At 41.2% G+C, this 23,520-nt stretch overlaps 4 protein-coding genes across 12 annotated transcripts; 2 read left to right on the top strand and 2 right to left on the bottom strand.

The window, feature by feature from the left end:
* Window positions 1–139: 139 nt before the first annotated feature.
* LOC135587405 (uncharacterized) lies at window positions 140–8,078 on the top strand. Of its 5 annotated transcripts, none has more exons than XM_065078779.1 (8): window positions 141–511; window positions 736–989; window positions 3,620–3,873; window positions 4,258–4,325; window positions 5,308–6,982; window positions 7,065–7,114; window positions 7,195–7,387; window positions 7,486–8,078. In XM_065078779.1, the coding sequence occupies exons 3-8, from the start codon at window positions 3,723–3,725 to the stop codon at window positions 8,067–8,069; spliced, it is 2,721 nt and encodes a 906-aa protein (XP_064934851.1). In that variant the 5' UTR covers window positions 141–511; window positions 736–989; window positions 3,620–3,722; the 3' UTR covers window positions 8,070–8,078. The 5 variants fall into 5 exon arrangements, with proteins under 5 accessions (XP_064934853.1, XP_064934851.1, XP_064934854.1 ...); XM_065078782.1 differs by having other exon boundaries at window positions 141–575; window positions 4,258–4,317; XM_065078778.1 differs by having other exon boundaries at window positions 141–575.
* A 235-nt stretch (window positions 8,079–8,313) lies between these two features.
* LOC135589036 (subtilisin-like protease 4) lies at window positions 8,314–10,905 on the top strand. The gene has a single exon (XM_065081352.1). The coding sequence runs from the start codon at window positions 8,563–8,565 to the stop codon at window positions 10,903–10,905; it is 2,343 nt and encodes a 780-aa protein (XP_064937424.1). The 5' UTR covers window positions 8,314–8,562.
* A 929-nt stretch (window positions 10,906–11,834) lies between these two features.
* LOC135587404 (subtilisin-like protease 4) lies at window positions 11,835–15,032 on the bottom strand. Its single transcript, XM_065078774.1, has one exon. The coding sequence runs from the start codon at window positions 14,150–14,152 to the stop codon at window positions 11,909–11,911; it is 2,244 nt and encodes a 747-aa protein (XP_064934846.1). The 5' UTR covers window positions 14,153–15,032; the 3' UTR covers window positions 11,835–11,908.
* A 305-nt stretch (window positions 15,033–15,337) lies between these two features.
* On the bottom strand, window positions 15,338–23,197 carry LOC103993251 (uncharacterized). Of its 5 annotated transcripts, none has more exons than XM_018829845.2 (9): window positions 22,921–23,197; window positions 19,208–20,608; window positions 18,927–19,045; window positions 18,713–18,837; window positions 17,752–17,851; window positions 17,572–17,649; window positions 15,963–16,046; window positions 15,775–15,860; window positions 15,338–15,557 (listed from the first exon to the last, which is right to left on the bottom strand). In XM_018829845.2, exons 2-9 carry the CDS (start codon window positions 20,430–20,432, stop codon window positions 15,359–15,361), a joined length of 2,016 nt encoding a protein of 671 aa, XP_018685390.2. In that variant the 5' UTR covers window positions 20,433–20,608; window positions 22,921–23,197; the 3' UTR covers window positions 15,338–15,358. The 5 variants fall into 5 exon arrangements, 4 of the variants coding, with proteins under 4 accessions (XP_018685390.2, XP_064934848.1, XP_064934847.1 ...); XM_065078776.1 differs by having other exon boundaries at window positions 19,208–20,593; XM_065078775.1 differs by lacking the exon at window positions 22,921–23,197 and adding an exon at window positions 22,246–22,861.
* Window positions 23,198–23,520: the final 323 nt, after the last annotated feature.

Genomic DNA, 23,520 nt, shown 5'->3' with positions numbered 1-23,520 from the left:
CGCTAATTAGTAGTGGTATATTATAAACCAAACGAGGCTAGTTTGGGAAGATTCTGTTGAAACTTTCATTACGGGAACGGAGCAGCCACCAAAATCTATCATTTCCTCTGTCCTACTCGAAACTTCAACGTGTACGGAAACAGGGAAGAAAATAGAAGGAAATAAGAGAGAGAGAGTATATGTGTGTGTGTATGTATGTGCGCGCCTGGAACGACGGTGGCGATTCCTCGAACTTTTCCATAATCTGAATGATTCCCACGATGAAACGATTTCAACCTTTTATTCATATTGATCTTCCCAACACGTCCCTTCTCCTCTCCTCTCCCGCGCTTCTTTAGCGGCGGCGGCGGCGTAGCGCCATGACGCACTACTTTCTGCAGGCCGGTGAAGCACCTTTTACGTTCTTGACCCATCCTTCGGCGTCTCGATCGTAGAAGAGTGGCGGAAGAGGTCTAACGATCCGAGTCTTCTGTCTGCTACAGTGCGGGAAGGACGCATACATTTGATCTTTGTTCGTGCATTCTCGCTTTGAGGAATTGTTCTTTGAGTTTTGCCTTCTTTCAAGTTATTTCTTGGTAAATATTGTTTGATTTTGACCGATCGGATGAGAAAAGAAACTACTTTGTTCCAAGCCTTTGGATTTGCTATTCTCCATTTTATTCTGTATATTTGGTATAACATATGGTTGGCTTTTGTTCGAAGCTCTAACTTTGAATCCATATCAATTGGTTTCAGAGTCGAGACCCACGGGACGACCACATTGAGGTTATCATTTCTCGAGAGACCTTAAGAGACAAGAGAAGTAAAAAAAGAAGTTTGGCTCAACGGGACTATATTTGGAGTTTGGCGTGGTGGTATGGAAAGTTCTCATTTTTTCCTTCATGAGGATAACTAAATCAGTTCACCTTCATGAGGACTTGCAGAGAGGGCGTGGCCCAGAAATCGGAAATTATGTGTTTTTCCCATTCGTATTTGGCACTTAAATTGAGGTATTTATTCTTTTGCTTTTGATCATAGAAATGTTTTTTTATGAATTATTTTTGTGCAATCTGGAAATTAAGCTCGACATGAAGGATCTTTAGTGGAATTAGCTTTTCATCAACTTTACCAAGTATTCTCGTTAATATAATTCAATGATAAAAAGGCATAGATGGTTTTGTGATTCGTATTATCGGTCTGGTATACCAACCAGCTATCGGTACGATACATATCGAACTATACCGATTTATACCGAGTGTACCCACATATGATACACTGGGGTGTTTTGATGTATCGACTGTACTGATCCTCTGTCGGACTAGTACATATCGCCCGTACCAAGCGGTATGTTTCGGTACATCAAACCTTGAATAGTTTGTAGTTCCATTCCTAATAATAATGCAAATTACTGGTTTGTATATTTCTATTTTTCTTTCAAGAAAAACAGGGCAATTGTCCCGTAAATTTATTATGTAAGGAATACAAAAAGAAAAGATAATAGACTAAGTAGAAGATGAGAATGGAGAAAGCACGAAGGAAGAAAGCTACAGCTCAGTTAAATCTGATGTTCCTTCACTGTGATGCCAAACCATGAAAGGTGGCATGGAAGGATAATGGGGAAAGCATGAAAAGACACTATATCAAAATAAAGGAGATCTCAAAAAACATGATGCAGTGTTCTTGGAAGGTGGCATGTAATGTACAATCATCTTTGTAAACAAATCTGATGTTCCTTCACTGTGATGTGAAGGAAATCTGTCATTTGTTTTTGCTGCTCTCAAAAGGTTATATTATAGCATTTGTAGGTGTTATTAAATTGACATGCTGTTGTATTAGTTTATAATTGCAACTCAAGATTTAATGTTCATCATTGAGCACTTGAAGTTATAAAATCTGACCATGAAAAACATGCCTATTTATGCTTTTGAATTCAGTTTATAAGTTTGCTTAATTCTTCAAGTGTCATTTTCTATAGTTTCTCATCATCAGGTTTTATTTTTTCCTTTTGTTTGACCCTGTAAAATTTATCTGAAAAAATTGACTGTAGCTACAACTTATTAGATCAAGAATGATAAGAAGAAGGCAGAGGAGTGACAAAGATGAGTCAAAAGACCCATTGTTGTTATTGTTGCTGCCTTACATAATTGACCATAACACACAAAAAAAGGCATGATCACTAGTTCCTGGTCCTGAAGGACTCTTAAAAAAATTCATAGTCTAAATTCATAACATAGAATTCCTTTGTGTGCTATAGGTCAATCTACTAAAGCCTCAAGAGGATTCCCGAAAGATGATTATTTACTCTCAACTGGAACAAGTGAAATGTGGAAGAAATTTTTTTTTACTGGGAAACATTTCAGTGTTGTATTTTAGTGGAAGCCAAAATCATACTAAGAATCTGAACATGACAAATTCCAGCATGAGTGCATATGGTTTCAAGAAAAAGGCCTACTAGAAATTAAAGTGACAATATTAAGCAAATAAAAACTAACTGGAAAAGAAAGAAAGGGCTTATTTGTCATGCTAAAATTTTATAAACTGCCGTGACATAAACCAATGGTTGCAAAGTCTTGCTAGCTATTAAAATATGCTTTTGTTGAGGAGTACCTATTTTGTTTACTCTGATGGGCCAACTTGAGGCATTAGATGGCTACTATGTCTCGGCCTTCTAACTTACTTTGCATTCGGTTGTTAACATGGAGGCCAACTATCTTGATGTGGATTTTCACTTTTGGGTAGATTACTGATTCATCTTAACATGATTTTATGACTGTTGATTTACTAGATAATAACATGCACTTTGAATCGTCTAGGGCATTCCATTAGATATGATCAAGATTTTCAAACATCAAGTATCAGTCAGTGTATGGTATTATTAAAATATCAAGTGCCTAAGAATAACCTTTGGAATTAACCATAGATTTAAATTTCTTAGCCACACGTGCCTCTTCCCACCAGCTCAGAAGTTTCTATAGATATTATGTTCTACTTCATCTCACTTTATTCCCTCAGGTATTATCTTCTTAGTACTTGATAATATTAGATAACACTGCCAATGCTGGTCCTAAGTCTGGCTGAAAATGGTGGAGGGTTGCATTAGGTTACTAAAAACCAATATAAAACTATATCAGATTTCATAAATATGGATCTTAACTGATTAGTTGAGACTTATGGTTTTGTTATTGTTGTCGTACTTGATAATATTAGATAAAACATTCATGCTAGACAAGTCATACTGAGAATGCTTTTCCACACATTGACTCAATTCTACCTTCCACATCCAATTCTTCCTTCAAACCAAGGCCCAGCTGAGAGGTGGCCAGAGAAAAGAGGACATGCAAACTTTCCAAAGAAATGTGAGAGAGAGGTGGTATGTGTTGATGAATGACTACCCTTTTCCCCTTAAAAGATGTGGCAAACATGAAAAGATGTCCTCAGATAAAAAAGAGGTGGTCTGTATTTAAGAGTTTCCAAGCCTTTCCCTTGTGGAGAGGTGGTATTCTGAAAACACACATACAAATCAATAATGGTTCCAAGTGACTTGAAACACAATTAGCATGAAAATGTTTAAATTTATAACTGGCACAAATATATATAAATGGTTCTTTTATATTTACTTTATTGAATTCTTCCTTTGCAGGATACATTCTCATTCTTAATAGTTTCTTACATACTCCTATTTTAGTCAATTGGCTCCTCAAATTTGGAGGCTATCTTCTCTGAGCCAAATCAGGAGTTAGATTATGGCAAGAAGATCATATAGAAAACCAGCACAAACTCAAAGGGACAATGTTGGATGTATGTGGGGTTTGATTGGTTTGTTTCATTTCTGCCAGGGCCATTCAACTCAGAAGTTAATGTCGGATGAGAAGCTCAAAAGCACTAGACTTGCTGGTAATATATTTTTTCTGTCAAATATTATTTTCTGAAAGGATTTTGAATCATGAACATTACTCGGTTGTGGACGCCTCCTTTAATCATGTATTTTGACTCATGAAACTTTTTGGTAGTAAGTCTTTTTTGTCATAGTTGCTCTGCAAAGCTCAAACTTGCAAATAATTTCTTTCCCTTTTTGCAGTAAGCAAGATTAGACTTGACATTTGATAAATTATTAACAGTCCAACAGGCTTTACAATTGCAACTTAACCTTTGTTTTTTATTCAATAATAATTATTAAGGTCTTCATTCATATGTTGCTCTTTGTATATGTCAATGAAGATATTATTTAGTTTCTTGGTGGTGGTAATTTAGTTATAGCTGTTATATTGTCTTGTGCAGGTACTGGACCCTCGGGAGCTCTACTTGATTTACTTGAAAGTTCTCTGAACAAACATGAAGGTGGTAGTGTAAGTTTAGTGAATATGTCATTCTACAGAAGTAGAAGACAGTACTTATCTATGAACTAAGCATACTTAAACATACAGATATAATTCTAGCAAGTTGAACAATATTATGATTTTAGTGAAGCAAAAATGTAGTTCAATGTATCGCTAAAAATAGTTCCATCTTAACCAAGATTTTGCACTAATATGCATGTGATACCCTTTTACCCTGTCTATCTTGATGCTTTACCTGTTATACTTGGTTTTGAGAGAAATCATGGATGAGACTTCAAAGGTAGCAAAATCCATGTTTCAAGTAAATATTACAAATTTAGTTATTCTTCCAAATCTTCTTAGTTTTAACAGTTGATCATATATTGGTGCTTTCCATTAGTGAAAAGCAGGCATGTGCAGTATCTATTATCAATTCAAGAAGGAACTAAATAGATGATGATTTACTTATTCAAGATGCTTGTAAAGAGATGCATATAATTTCACAAACATATGCATTCAACTATTTGTATCTTCAGAGGTATTATAATCTACAAATACCTTTAGTGATCCCAAAATGACATTCTGGTTGAAATCTAGATTTACAAATTCTGCAAAGGATGTATATTCAGTTTGTAAAGGTGACAAGAATATAGGAAAAATATCTTTAATATCCCCAAAGGCATAAGTTGGTTGACACAATTCTAGGAAAAGTAGAGAGAAAGCTAGACTAGAGAGGAAGTAAACAGAGGATCTCACTCTGAAGCTGTCATGCTTGTCTATTATATTCCTAAATATTTAGAACTTCTTCTGTTCTTCATAGAATTTACAAAATATATTGAATAATTATCCACTAGTAGCTATTGCTTGAGTATAAACTGCCAAAAATATTTAAATGCAATTATCATAATAGCTTGGAAGAAATGAAATTTTGAGTCTGTCGGATGCCATGTTTTTTTGGGATCATAAATTTTAAGCTTTAAGATAGAAATCCATGAAACCAATCTGTTTTCAGCTTGCTGATGAAATCAGAGAAGATCAGGCCAATTTGGATATCACCAGTGTGAAAACTCTTACGGAGGAAGCAATGTCTCAGCATCCACAAAAGAAGTTTTCAAATGATGAAGCTTCACGAGCAGCATCTAACATGAAAAATGATGTTTGTCCAAAAAAGAATTATAAACAAAGAAGTAAAAGCTTGAAGTTAATTTCAGATGCTTATGCAAACAATCTAGCTGCTTCTGCAAGCTTAAATGGTCGTCAGTCTAACAGTATGGATCTAACTGAAAGATCTTTCTGTAACATTGACATGGCTGCACTTTTGATATGGTACTATGGTTATACATGCCAACAAATGAATGCTGATTCTAGTGATCAGTTTGACTTGTGGCATGCCTCAGGAAGTATTGGTCCAAAGATTCATAATCACCTTGATGACCTTGATGATCATCTTGATCAAAAGATCTCTTTCTTTCAGAAGACCCTAGCAGATGTTGCCCTGGCTATTAAAATTCAGAAGTCAATGGTTGAGAAACAACTAGATGGACAATGGGCTGGCCATCTTAAGGAATTCATGGATGCATTAGATACTCTGAATTTAGATAAGGAGTTATCTCTGACGTTTCTTCAAGATCCAGATTCTCTTTTGCTTAAACATATTCAAAATTTTCACAGTAATCAGGCAGGGAAACTATTTAGTTTGGGATCAGATAAATATTCAGAGGATATTCAATTGTTAGGGGAGGAGAACAATAGTTCAGGGATATCTAAGGAATCAGACACTAAGCAATTGTTTCACAAACAAAACAGATACAATTTTTTCTGGAAAAAGGGAAAGTCAAGGGGGATAAAGTCATCAAAGGAAAGTTCAAATTCCAAGGCATTATTCAGAATAGTAGTTCTGAAGCCAAGCTCAGCAATAATTCAAAATTCTTCTGTCATAGTACCTCCAGGCTCTCCACCTCAATCTCATCATATGCTTAGGCAAGACAAAGATGGTGAAAGAATTCTATCTGAATTTTCCCTTAGAGAAGTAAAACGAAGGATCCAGCATATGATTGGCAAGAGTAGAAAAGAACAACATGTTATCTCCATGGATGGTATTCTACACAGAACTCCGGTTTGGTCGAATGACACAGGTGACTCATGTAAATTGATACATAATGAGAGTGTAGTAGCGAGCTCAGCAATCAGTTCTTGTAATGCCAAAAAGGTATCTGAATATTTGCCCCATGATGAGAGAAAAGATAAGAAAATCTATTCAGAAAGTGAAATTAAGATCAGCAGTCATATTTCCTCTTCGAAGCATCAATCTTTGATATGTGAGGAAGCCAAAAAGCATCTTGCTGAGATGCTAGACACTACAGTCGATAGTCTACCAGTGATCCAAGCCTCAGAATCTTTGGGGAGAGTACTCTCTCTTTCAAGATGCAATGACTTACGTCCTAGATCAAGTCCTCAAAGAGATAAGGAGCTTGTCATGTCACCTGAAGAAACCGCAGATACCTCACATGTGTTCAAGCAAGAAGGTGCTGCCAATAACTTAAGCCCCGAGAGACCAAACTTGGAGTTCTCATCTTGCTCCTTGAGCATTCCAGGTGATGAATCAAATTTGCTCATCCTAAAAACAGAAGTGGTTGATACCAATATTTCAGAGCCATCATGCCTTACAGAAGACCTGAACAACAAAGGTAGGTTGTGATATATTTGAATGAGATCCTCTTAGCTTCTTATGCATTTTACAAAGTCATGCCTTAAGTACAAATGAAGTAGTTGCTGCAGATAAAAGTGAAGAAGAAGAAGAAGAAGCAATACAAGGACTGGTGAGTTTATAGCGCAAGATATATAATTAGATTTGGTCTAAGTATATTGATACCTTAAAACTGCACTATCATTTTACCAGGGTTCATCCGAAGGAAATTTACTAGCATTGACAGAGTCCACTCTGCCACCAAGCTCCTTAACCAGAGAAAATTCAGTGGCTCCAGAAAGCACTAGCACCAATGAAAAACTAGAGCAACCAAGTCCAGTATCTGTTCTCGAAACACTCTTTTCAGAAGATTCTACCACTGCTGAGTCTACTACAGTGGAGCACTGTATGATCTGGCAATATTAAGAAGCATTAAGATTTTTGTTAACACGGCTTTGGTCTGCCTTTTGCACAAACTTATCTGAATTTGTTGCCCTTCTGCAGATGACATTGAAGCACAACATCGACAAGTTACTCATGAAGATTATGACAACTATTCAAGAATTATAGCATCACCAGTTGTAAGCTACAGTTTAAGAGATCATCTTCATGACAAGCAAGCTAGGTTCGATTATGTTAAAGAAGTCTTGGAAGCCTCAGGCCTTGCTAATGAATTCTCAGAGAGATGGGATACGGCAGATCAGTTACTTGATCCATCTTTGTTTGATGAAATAGGGATCTTCTTTTGCTTCCTACAAGATGATCCTAAGCTTCTCTTTGATTGCATGAATGAAGTCCTTGTAGAGACACAGGAAAGGTTTTCGAAGCATACCCAATGGCTGTCTCTCATCCAACCAAATCTCCTGCCTACCCCTTCAAGGGCAAGCTTAATCCAAGAAGTTAGCAACTGTCTCGAGAGGCATCTTCATATACAGCTGCCAAACACATTAGATCAAGCAATAAGAAAGGAATTGGAAGACAGAGGTTGGATGGACCTTCGATTCGAATCCGAGAATATCGCAGTTCTGATATGTGAATCCTTGTTAGATGATATAATGGAAGAAACTGTTCGCAACTTCGGGTTTTGAACTCCAAATTCTCTGGTATTCATCTTTCCATTGTTTGCATAATATGCAATGTGATCTCTTAGGATTGGAGATTCAATTCATGGTCTCTGCTAACTCTATTTTTTTTCTTCATGTAGTTTCTGAGTTTGGATATGTGTAATATTGTACAGTATCTGTAGCAACTTCTTGTTCATCGAAATTGCCGGAAGATTAAGCTATCATCTATTTTGTAGTCTAACCTCATCTTTTGAACCCACAGCTTCCATGGAGCCGGCTGCGTTTTTGGTGCATTCGGTCTCCAGTCGTCGCACTCATCATGCGATGGATGACCACGAAGAACCAAACACGAATCACTCCTTGAGATCCTCTCCGATCCTGAAGGAAGCAGACAAACCCGAGAAATGTATCCTGCGTTCTAAACTTTGTGATCTCCCCCATTCCATGGCGATGACAGAACCCGACAACTCCTGTCCTCGATCCGTATGCCCGTCGAAGCCAAACGCATAGCTTTCATATGCTCGCCGGCCCTCCGCTGCTATATATATATGCAGTCACCAGTTTCATGCAGACGACAGCAGAACCCCCATTCCCCCTTCTTTCATCAATGGAGGTGCTCAAACTCTTCTCCTTCCTCTGCCTTTTCTATGTCCTTTGCTCCAATCCATATCAGGTGACTTCCAGCATCAATTTGCAACGGAGGACTTACATAGTCCACGTGCAGCCGCCGGAGTCGGCCGCTCCCGGCACCTCGTCGGACAGGGTGGTTTGGTACAGGTCGTTCCTCGCGACAGTCACGTCGGAGCTGCAGATGATCCACGCCTATACCAACGTCGCCAGCGGCTTCGCTGCTCGGCTCACCGAGCAGGAACTGGCGGCCATGTCACTGATCCCCGGCTTCGTCCGTGCCTACCCTGACCGCATGTACCGCCTCCAGACCACCCACACGCCGGACTTCCTGGGGTTGCACATGCACCAGGGTTTGTGGAACCTGTCCAGCTACGGCAAGGGCGTCATCGTCGGCCTGCTCGACACCGGCGTCTTCCCTGACCACCCTTCCTTCAGTGGCTTAGGGATGCCACCGCCGCCCGCTAAATGGACTGGCCGCTGTGACTTCAACGCGTCGAGCTGCAACAACAAGCTCATCGGAGCAAGAACGTTCCTCGCCGGCGCGAAGGCCGCGAGGGGCGAAGCGTTTGCGTCGGATCCCCCAAACGACGACGTGGGTCACGGGACTCACACGTCCAGCACGGCCGCGGGAGCCGCCGTGCCGGGCGCCCAAGTGCTCGGAAACGCCAAGGGCGTCGCGGTTGGCATGGCACCCCTTGCGCACCTCGCCATGTACAAAGTGTGCACCGATTTCGGATGCTTCAGCAGTGATATATTGGCCGGGATGGACGCTGCGGTGTCCGACGGAGTCGACGTCCTCTCGCTCTCCCTCGGCGGAGCCTCGCTACCATTTTATGATGACTCGATCGCGTTGGGCGCCTACGCTGCGATAGAGAATGGGGTGTTCGTAAGCTGCGCGGCCGGCAATGGCGGGCCGGAATCGAGCACGCTGTCAAACGAGGCGCCGTGGATCCTCACAGTGGCCGCGAGCACCATGGACAGGAACATAAGGGTGACGGTGACGCTCGGCAATGGTCTCTCATTCGACGGCGAGTCCCTCTACCAGCCAAGCTCGTTCCCTCCCACTCTCTACCCTTTAGTGTACGCCGGAGCCAGCGGGAACCCGGACACTGTCTTCTGCGGCATTGGTTCGTTCGACGGCTTCGACGTCAAGGGCAAGATAGTGCTGTGCGAGCGCGGCGGAGGCATCGGAAGGATCGATAAGGGCACCGCCGTACAGAGTGCAGGCGGCATCGGCATGATCCTTATGAACCAGGCCGCGGACGGGTACAGTACGCTCGCCGACGCTCATGTCCTCCCTGCCTCGCACGTCAGCTTTGCTGCCGGCGAACAGATCAAAGCCTACATCAACTCCTTGGCCAGCCCAACGGCGGCGCTCCTGTTCAAGGGCACGATACTGGGCACGTCCCCTGCTCCGGCGATAACATCCTTCTCCTCGAGAGGCCCCAGTCAAGCTAGCCCTGGCATTCTGAAGCCAGACATCACCGGGCCCGGAGTTAATGTCTTGGCTGCATGGCCTTTCCCGGTCGGACCCTCCAATTACACCGGCGTCACCTTCGACATCATATCCGGCACTTCCATGGCCACCCCTCACCTAAGTGGGATCGCGGCTCTGATCAAGGGCGTACACCCGGACTGGTCGCCAGCCGCCATCAAATCCGCCATGATGACGACCGCCAGCGTGCAAGACCACAGCGGAAATCCGATCGTGAACGAACAACTCGTCCCTGCCGACCTCTTCGCAACCGGCGCCGGCCATGTCAACCCGGCGAAGGCCAGCAACCCCGGCCTGGTCTACGACTTAACCGCCGACGACTACATCGGTTATCTTTGCGGTCTGGGGTACACGAGCACTGAGGTCTCGGTGATCGCGCGGAAGCCGATCCTTTGCCCAACCGTCAGCAGCATCCCGGAGAAGGACTTGAACTACCCTTCGATCTCGGTTTCACTCGGCGGCAAGGTGACCTACACCGTGGTGAAACGGACGGTGAAGAACGTGGGCGAGGCGGCGGTCACCTACTGGGCCGAGGTTGGCGCGCCAAATGGGACGTACGTTCGCGTCTACCCGCGGGCGCTGAGCTTCACCTACGTGAACGAAGAGAAGCAGTTCTTTGTGGTGTTCAAGATGACGGGCGGTTGCGGTTGCGTAGGTGCGGCTCAGGGCTATCTGAAGTGGGTCTCCGTCAAGCACGAGGTACGGAGCCCGATCTCCATCACGTACACGAGCTAGAAGAAGTGCGTCCTCTGCGCGATTTCTAATAATACAGTCGGGTGTGTTGCACCACTGTGACTGCTACTTTCTTTTTCTTTGATATCCGAAATGGTCACTCTATTGATGCATAATTAATATATCTCACAATTGAATGCAAACGATTTTGTGACTTTAATAAAAGGAAGCTGATTGAAATTGCGAACAGCAATTTAGTTGGACCAATCCACAATTGAAATATTTCTAAAATGAATCATTACTATTGATTTCGAATGTGTACGAGATATTGTTACAGCAAGATTGATTTTTAATCATTTGAGATAGAAGGTACTTCCTTCTAAGATGAAAATACTATACTCCCGAGGTGAAAATATTATACTTATAAAGTGTTATCATCTACTACGCAAGCACCATAAAAGATCCACGAGATGGTTATAAACTACTTTTATAAATATAAATCACTTTTCCTACAAAATATTACGTACAAGTCTATGAATAACTCGCGATGGTTATAAACTACTTTCTATATAAAATATTTATGAAAATATTTTTTTCTCTCTAAGGTCATGTATAAAACACACTAGTAGTTACAAATAAAAAGTGCTGAAATTAAGAACATAAATAAATAATAATAATAATCTCATGATTAATTTAAGTGTTGGAGAGACAAACTTGAGCGAGTTGATTTAGGTTTCTTTGAAAGCTCCGTGGCCTCCTCGTTGACACAATCACAAGCGAGTCGACGATGAAGGATTTCGTGCATGCCTTTTTCAGGAGTAGAGGTTTGATGTTGTAGGGAGAGATAGATAGGACCAAACAAACAGTAGACATAACTCAAGTCAACGAGAGCCTCTTTGATGAGAGAATAGTGTGCAACATCAATCGAATGATACAATCCAATAAAACAGTTTCGTTTATTAGCGGAAAGGTTCACAGGAGAAAAAATAAAATGCAATTAAAGTCCATCAAATCTACCCCCCAAAAAGAAAAAGGAATACGCTTCGTGCATGCATGCATGCATGGATTACTCCAAGACGATGGAGATTGGGCTCCTAACCACATGCTCCCTCGACACCCACCTCAGTCGCCCCTCCACTGCGCCCGACGCACCTCCGTTCCTCCTGAAGCTTATGCTGAAGCTCTGCTTCTGGTTCACCTCCTTGAAGTAGAGCTTCGGTGGCTGCACCCTCGCGGTCACTCCCTTCGCCACGTCCACCCGTACCGAATACTCCGTCATCGGATTCCCGACGTTGGTCACGGTCCGCGTGTAGCTGATCCACTTGGAGCTGTTCGCCGGCAAAGTGACGGTGATGGAAGGATAGTTCAGCTCTCCCTCTGTGATGCTCTTCACAGACGAGCAATTCACCTTCTTGCGGGCTATAGCGCTAACGGACTCGTCCTTGATGCCCATGCCACAGAGATAAGGAATGTAGTCGCCGGGTGCGAGGTCGTAGACGAGACCTGGGTCGATGGCCCTCTGCGGATCGACGTGGCCAGCGCCTACCGCGAACAGGTCGGCCGGGACGTGCTTCTCGTCGAAGATCGGTTGCTGTCTGTTGTCCTTCGGGCGAGCGGTCGTCATGATGGCCGACTTGATCGCGGCCGGCGACCAGTCCGGGTGTGCTTTCTTGATCAGCGCGGAGATGCCGGAGAGGTGCGGGCAGGACATGGAGGTGCCGGAGATCATGTTGAACTTCTGGGTGTTCCACGCGGCGAGGATGTTGACGCCCGGCCCGAGGATGTCTGGCTTCAGAATCCCCGGCGTGATCTGGCTGGGCCCGCGGGAGGAGAACGAGGCCAGGGCGGGCGAGTTGGGTACACGCGTAGTGGTGCCTTTGAAGATGATGGCGGCGGTCGGGGCGGAGGTGGAGTTGATGTACACCTTGATCTTAGCCGCAGCAGAGTAGGGAAGATGCGATGCCGGGAGCACATGGAGGTCGGCGTTGGTGCTATACGAGTTCAGCGCATCGTTCACAAGGATCATGCCGGCGCCGCCGGCTTTCTTGACGACTTGTCCCTTCTCGACTCTCGCATTGGTGCCGCGGTCGCACAGCACTATCTTTCCGCGGACGTCGACGGAATCCAGTGTGCCATTCATGCAGAGAGCGGTGTCACTATTGCCGGTGATCAGACCAGGGTAAACCAGAGGTAGCAATTTGGACTTGTAGTTCGATGGCTGGTACATCGACTCGCCGTCGAACTCTTGTCCGTCGCCGAGCTTTACGGTGGTTCGGAAGGTCCGGTCCAAGGTGCTCGCGCCAACCGTGAGTAACCACGGCGCGTCGTTGGACACGGTGTAATGATCCGGACCGGAGTTGCCGGCCGAGCAGCTGACGAAGACTCCTTTGCTGATGGCGTTGAAGCCACCCAGCGCGATGGCGTCGACGAAGAAAGGAACAGGATCGCCACCGAGGGAGAGGGAGAGCACGTCGACGCCGTCGCCGACCGCGGCATCCATGCCGGCTAATATGTCGTAGTTCGCACACGACTCGAGGCACACCTTGTAAATGGCGAGGTGCGCGCGCGGCGCCATCCCGGACGCCAAGCCCCGGGCCAGCCCGTAGATGTTGGCGCGCTTCACGAACGCCCCGGCGGCGGTGCTCGCTGTGTGCGTGCCGTGCCCGTCAGCGTCGACCACACTCACATTCGACAGCCGCTTGCGACCATCGTAGTTGACGAACGACCTCGCACCGATGAGCTTGTTGTTGCAAAACGACGCATTCAGGTCACAGCGGCCCTTCCACTTGGCCGGCGGCGGCGGCATGCCGTAGTCGTCGAACGAAGGGTGGCCGGGTGTTATGCCAGTGTCGAGGACGCCGATGATGACTCCTTCGCCCATGTTAGACGATCTCCACACGCCATGTTTTCGGCGTCTCAGCCCCAGGAAGGTGGGGCTGCGGGTGGTGTGGAGGCGGTAAACACGGCTCGGATAGGCCTGCAAGAACCAATCCAGCTTCGACATGGCTTCCACCTCCATCTCGGTGAGAAAGGCAGAGAAGCCGGTCATGACGTTGTGGTAGGAGTGGACGAGGCGCGAGGCTGCGACATCTTCTTCGGACTCGACTCCCAACGTCGAAGCCGCGCTCTGCAGAAGGGAGGAGTACCAGTCCGACCACTGTGCAGCGTCGGAGAAGGTCACGCCCTCCGGGTGCTTGACGTGAACAATATAGACTTTGAGCTCGTCGGAGCCATCGGCAAACGGGGGGGAGAGGAGGGAGGCGGCACAGAGGCAGAGGAGGAGGGAGAGGAAAGGCGTAGCGAGAGCCATTGCATGGGACGAGGCCGCCTCATAATGAGTGGGAGGACTTTATAGAGAGCCTTTGGGGGGAGATGGAGGCTCCGAGAAGAAGGTATCTTTTGGCGTGTAATAACTTCCTTGTAAGGATCAATGATATATTTAGGAGCGGTAATTAGGGTTGACGATTCATGATCTTGACAAAAGAGGCTGTGCTTATATGGTAGATCACTGTGTGGTCAACCCACAAGGAAGCCATTAAGATTCTGCAATTTATTCTATGGGGACAATTTATCCCGGAAATTTTAGATACTCCATCTAACAGTCGAGTTTCCATTTCTGGGAGATACTATGAATGCCTCTCACACCAAATGTTTATACTTTTTTTTCCAAAAGAACAAAAAGATATATTACAAAAAGCGACGTATAAGATATAAAATTCAATAGGACTAATATCTCTAATCATATTCAAATAAAAATATGCAAGACTATCTAAGAATCATAATAAGTCATAATATCACAACAATAAATCAATCGAGATTGGCACAGAAGGAATTGCACAAAACAAGGATTTAAGAACCTCAATGATGCATTTCCAGTAAATAGAGAAGAGTAGCTACTGGTTTAAATCACACAACTGCAGCATATATGGTCAGCAGAGATGTAAATTTGCATTAATGGGTGTCAAATCCTCCGTTCTGAGGATTGCATATTCAGAGACTGATGTGAAGATAAACCTATGTGGGCATAAAACAGAATCATGCATGATAAATATCAAAATGCTACCAGAACAAACTTGTGAATGATGAATGATGACCAACAACAGTAAACAATGCTGCTAAAGTTGTAGTTGCATCCCATGCCATGGACAGATTGAATTCCATGACACACCACTGAAGTTGGCAACAAGAAGATATTAGTCGAGGGAGGAAAGGAAAGAAAAGAACTCATCTTTGCCGGGGCATGGCAAACTGGCATTTGGTGAAAAGAGTAGTGAAAGGAGTCAAAAAGGATTTCTAAGATCTTCAGAAACTAAAATCAAGGAAGCAAGGTCCAAGAACATGTTCAATGCCACTTTTATCGAATTCCAGTGCACGTGCGATTAAGACAACCAGATTTCAAAAAATAAGGCTCGGTGGCTTTGTGTTCTAAATAAGCACCACTGTCTTGCCCACTAGTGATCGATCAGGGTTCCCTCTGACTAGTTGCCCACAAAACAAGTCCACCATTAGTTAGTTTCTAATTAGCCAAAGAATTCTGGTTTAAGACTTCAGTCTGTTCACTTCTCAACTTTGAGTAGTCAGCATTTTGTTGGTTATGAATGATCTGAACATGTGATTGCGGAACTTGCAAAGCAAAGACTACTTTAAGAAACTCATATGATGCAAAAAAAAGGGCTCCTTGAGAGATATACATAGCTAACCTTGGAGTCACACCCCTGAAACAAGTGAGAAAAAAAGACTAATCAGATCAATAGAATGCAAAATTGTATGTCGATCAAACAGATCTTGACCATAATGCAGCACATCTTGCGGCAGCCACAAATTCAAAGCCAAAGGGTTTAAATGTGAAGATGACTTCCAATAAATTATCATGAAAAGTTCTTGTGGGGTAAGCAAGTACAAAACCAGGGAAATTAACACATTACAATATACCTGTAAAGCCCTTGAAAACCTTCTTGCCTAGCTATTTCTTGCAATGCATGAAGAACCCCACTGTATTTCCCAATAGTCCCAGGAGCCTGGATGAAAATAAGGCACAAGTGTAATAATCGGTCTTGCAACTTTATCCAAATTCAGTATACAGAAGAAAAATGGCAACACCAATATAATAAATGACTCACTTGTGTCTGCAACTTTGTCTTTACCACGTCAAAGGGTGTTGTGAAAAGAGCAGCAGTCGATCCAGCAATACCCCCACACAATAGCTGTAAAGATGATCATTTTGCCAAACTAGTCAGACTTCTCAAAACTTTTATCAAGAAGATATTTGAATACATGTTATAAACTCATCATGAAAATGTGTTACTTAAATTGATAAAGTTGTGGAGTCGACACACAGTGTGTAAAAGGAATAGATGGACAATAGGACCTCTGTCTTTGTTTGTTTAGATCTCATATATAGTCCTTGTAGTGCAGATGATTTAAGAACGGATCGTATTCATGGCACCCTTTCCTAACTAGGACCTGAGCTGTTAAAGAAAAAAAATTTGTATATAATGGCAAGTAAAGAATATGAGGATCAACCTTATTGGAAAAGACCTAAAATAATTATAAAATGCCACAACAACCAGAGCCAATGCAACCTCACACTCACATATCAGCTATAGAAGGTACATCTGTTAGAGAAATCTTGACCCGCTGGTAAGTGGGGCCACCCTGAACAACATCACCAACTCACTGCAACCTGGCCAAATCTTTATCCATTGATAGCCCTATAGTCCCATGAGCTGAGCTAGCAAGTGAATTCTTAGCGTCTCTAGAGCTTGATCCAATCTCGAGCACACAAAAACCAATTGAAAAGCTGGCCAATAGAGTACTTATGGCATCATCTTGACATGATTTGGTTTGAGCAATGGATCCTGATGTGATTAAACTTTGTAATGAAAATTGAGTGTGAACATCATAATGAGTTGCTTTTTCATTTGTTTTCTCTGATGAGAATTGTAAACTATATCAATTTCAAAAAAAGGATAGTAGATCAAATCAAAACCAAGTCACAAAGCGGCAAAAATGTCAGCCCTTGAACATTTTCATCTCCTTGTTTTCATTCCATTGTGAAATAACTCATTTTGAAGGAAATCAAACTGACAAAAAAATATATTATGGTCCAAAGAATCCTGATTATAGAAATCAATGTTACAAAATGTCATTTCAAAGGCCCTAATTTCCATCCTATCTCCAGAAAGATAAAGAACAATCATATAATGAAATTCTACCAAAACCTAATTTAGAAGTTTCTTGGTTTTAGTGATGTGATTCACATATTGGAAGCACATGATGCAGATAACATCCATTTGAAACACGGTTAGATCAATTTCAAATGAGTTTAATTTTATTTCAAGACTTACCTGATGGTTCAATTTGCTTTATGCATTTTGAAACAGAGTGCAGCAAGCAATAACTTCTGTCTCCTTCCTATGCATTTCTTAGTAGGACATTTCAACAAGATGTTGGTTTTTTAATAGAAAAGCAAACATATTCTTTTCATAGATATTTCATCATATCATCCATCGTTCTCTTTAATTAATGCAATCTTGTTATTAATACAAAAGTATTGTGTGCAGAACTTGTGCATTTCTGGAAGAATTTCCAATTTTTATGCCACTAATATTTTATTAATAACTTCTCTTTGAAAAAGAAACGACTAGCAAATGCTCTGATTTTTAATTCCACAAAGTAATTTCATAAAAGAATGTATAATGCTAAAAGAAGGAAAGAGACCCGACTAACCGTTTGCAATGTGCTAAGACCTGAATTAGGCTTTGCCGACACCAAACAGAGAAGCTTCAAATTTTCATAGGTGTAAAACTGCACGTTCAAAGCCCGAACTTGTTACAAAAGTGAAGAATAAATGTAAAAGAATTTAAAATTGCTAGGTGAATAGGAAGGGTAATTGAATGAGGAACTTACCTTGATAATGGAGTGTGGAATGTTCCTACAAAGAACTGCCTTCCACCCAGTATATAGTGAAGGCAATCCACCCTTTTCAAAGCATCCAATGAAGGCATTCCTACAAAAACATTATCTAGTTAAAGTCTGATAAAGAGGAAACATAAGAATTATGAAAGCCTGAGATACATAAGACTCTTTTGCTGAGGAATAGAACTTCTGAAACTAACATTTTAATTACATAATGAATGAGAAATAACTGCAACAACCAATAATCAGAAACATTATGATGATTATTTGCTGTAGAGAAATCAAGTTTTCTCTTCTGTCACGATACCCATGGAATAATTATTTACCTTTGTTATCCCCTATCAACCCAAAAAGTTTGACAACAAATTAAGTTTCAGGTGCTTTCATATGTGTTCTTTGAGTTCCAACCATAAAAGAATGTGAAGTAACAAAGTAAGAAGAATCCAAGAATCAAAAGTGATGGGTCATGATTAAATAGTTAACAAGGGAAACAATGACCTTTTTGCAGCTTTGCACAACTACAGTATGTCATGTATTTCACATCGTATAAGAAATATAAACTTACGATATGATAGCATAGGCTTGGCTACAACAGATCTAAATTCTGTCAGATCAGCACAATCAATCCAACATCTAGCATCCAATATTGTTTGAAATTCAAATTTTTAGCTTGAACCAATAACAACTGACTTTTAACTGAAAAAAGGGCTAGGAAACGTATGTGTGTCTCTAGTGGGACATTCTTCACGAACATCAAATCAACTGACATCACTCTACCAGTTTCTTAGAAGAATTTATCAAGATCATTTTACGTATCTAGACTCATATGCATAAGAATTGAAAAAAATGTAGTTATCTCTTTATTTTGCCGATTTTGGCTAATTGGACCTGGTTTCAAAACACCAAATATATTGAGAAACTCCATACTAAAGAATATGATTAAACAGGTTACCAGCAGTCCTGATACTGTGAACCCACTTGCATCTGTTGCTTTATACGTTCACTGGGAGTAAAGATGAGAGAAGTAGCTATGCTTGAGCAACCACCTGCAAAGCAGTGAACAACAGAATGGTACTCCTGTACATGGATAAAGAGTATTAATAACAAAAAGCCATTATAGACAAAAATATTTTAGTATGAAACAGTCACAACGACAGAAAAATCACCTTTGGCAGAACTGGTAGTAGGGCCCCCTTAACTGATTCATATGTGAAGGTATAGATGGCAGAAATAAGCGCTGAGGAAGCAATATTGGTAGTTATCCCACAGTAGAGCCCTGCTATGCCTGCAAAGTGGATTTACATGCAATTTCAGGAAGATTCTTTTGATATTCTTCAAAACTCATAAAACATAAAAAATGCAGAGAGGATACATCAGATGTTGATATCAGATATTCGAAGCCCAATTGGCAGTGACTAAACTAGTAAAATCTATCTATAAACATTACCTTTTTCTGATATGAGCGTTCTGAGAGTGCAATAAACTGACTTTTGACCTATGCCATCAGCCTGAATTATAGTCTTAATTGTATCAATAGGATGCAGACAAAGGCTAACAATTGTTCCAGCCAATGCTCCTGCTATTGCATGTCTATTCTTGGTTAGTTCTTTTTCGAGTTTATCATGTATCGTGAATATTGGTAAACGTTTATGTTCAAGAATGGGCTCCTGAGCTAAGCTTTTACGACACTCATGAATATCACAATCCTTGAAGGCAGAAAGTTCCCGTGAAACCTCAGAAACTGAAGAGGACATGACCTCAATAGCTTTCTGATGGCGTCCATAAGTGTAACCAGTCAAAGTTAAGAAATCAAAGTTGTTGCCGAAATGAAGACTAGATCTGTGATTTCTACAAAATCCAACAACTATTCCTTTCCAGATCATCATTGGTCGGAGTGAATATGTTGAATAAAATGAACCTGAAATTTGCAGATCGTTTCCTACTAAGTTCGTTGATTTATCACAAGAAGCATCATAGAGTTCAGCAGCAGCAGAATTCCCTTTGGCCTGAGTAGCAGATATTTCAAATGGACTTTGCTTGTCTGTTCCAATAGATCTGTCATCCTTCAGGTCTTCCAAACTAGTTTTATCAATGCTGTCACATTGGCTGGCTTGAACAGTACGAGTTGTACTCCATGTGACCTTATCGTTTCCTATATGTGAATGGGAACCAATTAACCAGACACGTTTCCAGCTGAAAGAATTGGCTACATATCTGTTGCAAGCGGCAAGCAATAACTGTTTCTTAATGCATTTTACTTCCTCAAAGTATGATTTTACTGCAGATGTCAAAGAGCTTTTAGGCTCTAGTCCATTGCAAGCACTTCCATTTCTGGTGGATGTTGGTTTTTGTTTTCTTTGCCTGCCAGAATAGCATATGGTGTTACACTCTTTCTGCAAATGGTCATGATATTTCAAGCTTTCATCACTGTGGAAAACTGCTGGATCTCCAGCATAATCCCAGATCCTAGCAACTGCAGATACAAACTTTGCTGTACTTGCTCCTTGGATGGGAGATTTGGTTTCAGATAGTGTACTGCCCTTTGCATGAGTTCTGAGGGCATATTTCTGGGAAACAATTGTATTTGGTTCATAACATTGCACATCCAGAGGAATCCATAAATATTTGATAGAAAACTTATCATGTTTTGAAGATCCATGACAAGAAGCCATTCCTAAGATTTTAAGTAGAATCCATTCTGATAGCTAGCTGGTGGCAGAATCATACTAAATTTGACTACATATAGTTCCAACAAAGCGGAGAAACACTGGTTCTATAACTGTCAGCGAAATGCATTATATTAACGTAAACAATAGAGCCTGCACCAGTTGTTCTGCATATGCCAACACTATAAAGATGTATAAGATATTTAAACATTTCCAAAAAAATGTAGTTTTTTAGCACATACCAAACTCCCAGGAGCTACCTAAACTACCGTAAAGGTGAGCAAGGTAAGTTAGAAGGATGAAACAAGATGGAAATTTTCTTAAAAACTATTCAAACACATAAGAGTTGACCTCTTATCTAGAGTTTAGAATCTTCCAAAAGCCTCAATAAAAGGTTAATCGGCAAGGAAAGTTAAGCATGCATAATTTCTATTAGACAACAATAAGAACTCCGGAATGTTGAAAATCATCATGGATGATACAACTGTCAGCAAAAAGCATTATATTAATGTAAACAATAGAGCCTGCACCAGTTGTTCTGCATATGCCAACACTACAACGATGTATAAGATATTCAAACATTTCCAAAAAAATGTAGCTTTTTAGCACATACCAAACTCCCAGGAGCTACCTAAACTACTGTAAAGGTGAGCAAGGTACGTTAGAAGGATGAAACAAGATGGAAATTTTCTTAAAAACTATTCAAACACATAAGAGTTAATCTCTTATCTAGAGTTTAGAATCTTCCAAAAGCCTCAATAAAAGGTTAATCGGCAAGGAAAGTTAAGCATGCATAATTTCTATTAGGCAACAAATAAGAACTCCAGAATTTTGAAAATCATCATGGATGATATTTCCATCCAAATCATATTCGATAGAAATGGTATTGTCGTTGCATCCACATACAACAATGTTAGAAGTAGCAAACATTGCTTGGAAGGCATTTAGCAGGGGCCAATAACCTCATAGAAGAATGAGTATCTTATTGGTAACTATATTAAAAAAAAACAGATGCCATCACTAGAAATCCATTTGATTCTGTTTCATAAAACAATTAAAGAATGAAGAAGCTTAGAATCTTTGTTCTGCTTTGAATGGTATGATGCCACGAGTCAAGGTCAAGAAAATGGGTTATCCATACATATCTGACCTGTACTTCAGCTCGCCATGCTTGTCTACTAGCAAAAAGCAGAGTGAAATAATACCATAAGTATCCTAGTGAGGAGCCTTAACTAGATGATCATAGAATCACTTGTTATGATCCAAGTACATTCAATATTTCTCACATTTCCAAGGTAGAACTAAAACCAAAGTGTTGCAATCTCCCTCACTTAAGGGCTTAAAGTCATTGGCCCAAAATCAAGCCCTGGCATGATACATATGAGGCTTATCCCAATGGTGGAGCCATGTCACCAAGATGTGTCATTTGGCTCATCCGTGTATTGTTATTTTCTACTCGAGTCCCTTAACAGACACAATAGTTGGTCGGCTTTGGTACTATTTTATAGTATGATCCAACCGGATGGGACAAGTAATCCACTAACTTGTGAGTCTAAACAAATAAACCCAAAATACTTAAGCCCAACTTTTTGGTAGTGTCCTGATCTACTCTCATTCCCGATGTGGGACTAGACCAGGTGTTATATCATTGACCGATCATAGAATCGCTAGTGTCAGATAGAAACCAAAGTTATCTTCTTCCTTTTTAACCTTTCCCTTCTAGTTAATCAGCTTCAAAAACTGCCACAAGGACAAACAAATTAAACTGCAACATGAAGCCAAATAGCAAGCATGAATTTCAGAACATTCAGAAGCTAACCTAAAGCCTGCATCTTTCTGAAAATCAGAAAATCGTCCAGGAACTCAGGCCGGAGACACTGTTCAACTTCGAAATAAAAAATCCAAAATAATGAACTTGATTCTGCTGCACATTAATAGCCCACTTGCAAGCTTGAAAAAGCTTCAACAAATGCGCAACAAGAAAAGGCTCCATATGTTAACCAAAACTGTTGACACTATACCAAGCAATGCAGGTTTCTCTCTCAGTCCTTTCATCAGACAGATGTAGAGCACAATAACTTACAACATCCCCAGGAAATAACTCAAACAAACGGAATCAAGAGTCAAGCAATACAAATTAGACAAGTTCTTGCCTAATCAACACCTTTTCCAGGAGAACAAAAACCCAAGACTTGCATTAAGACGGGGACTAGAAGAGCATATCGGAGGCCCTCTTTGGAGGAGGCTCTCTGAAGTCATCGACTAGTAACATGTAGTCGCATTTAGAAGAGATTCTAGCAAGCTAACTAGCAAGCATCACAAAAAAAAACAAACGAGGATGGATTCAATCGCAGTTCCTCGGCAAAAGAAAAAGACGAGATCTTGACAGCATTGTTACGTGGGAATCTTAACAAAAAATAAAGCTCTTCGAAAGACTTCAAAAAATTTGTCTTTTGGGTCAAAGCGTTTCTCGAGCTCGGGAAAACGAACTCACCAGCAGATGGGGCATTCCGACGTCATGTTCACCGTACTACCAGGTGAATCATGAATACATTGTCCGCCTGGCACCGCCGGACACCAAATATTTCGCCTCTTTACTAATAGATGGGAAGCGTGGGAGATTAATCCCGCCAATCGAATTGGAACCAGGTGAAGCATGAATACATTGTTCGCCTGGCACCGCCGGACACCAAATATTTCGCCTCTTTACTAATAGATGGGAAGTGGAAGAGCAGAAACCTTTTGACTCCAATTGTCAGTGATCCAACATCTCATCTGAGACAAATATAATAATTTAATCGTTCGGACTTTGCACAAGAATAAATATTTTCTCAAAAAAAAAAACGATCATTATTTTTTATAATATAAATTATAAATATATAATAATAATAATAATAAAATTATAAATTTTAATTATTTAAAATCGATCACATAAATCTTTTATACTTTATAAAAGATCATATATTTAATTAAATTTAAAATATTTAAATCTTTATTTATAATTTTTATTATTATTTTAATCTTTTACCAACTTTTCATACCATCAACAGTAACCACTTTTTTAAACACATACTCATATCATCCTAAATAATTT

The sequence above is a fragment of the Musa acuminata genome, chromosome BXJ1-8 (genome assembly GCF_036884655.1).
Source record: "Musa acuminata AAA Group cultivar baxijiao chromosome BXJ1-8, Cavendish_Baxijiao_AAA, whole genome shotgun sequence".
Lineage (NCBI taxonomy): Eukaryota > Viridiplantae > Streptophyta > Magnoliopsida > Zingiberales > Musaceae > Musa > Musa acuminata.
The sequence above is the reverse complement of the archived record's forward strand: the minus strand, read 5'-3'. Positions and strand labels throughout refer to the sequence as shown.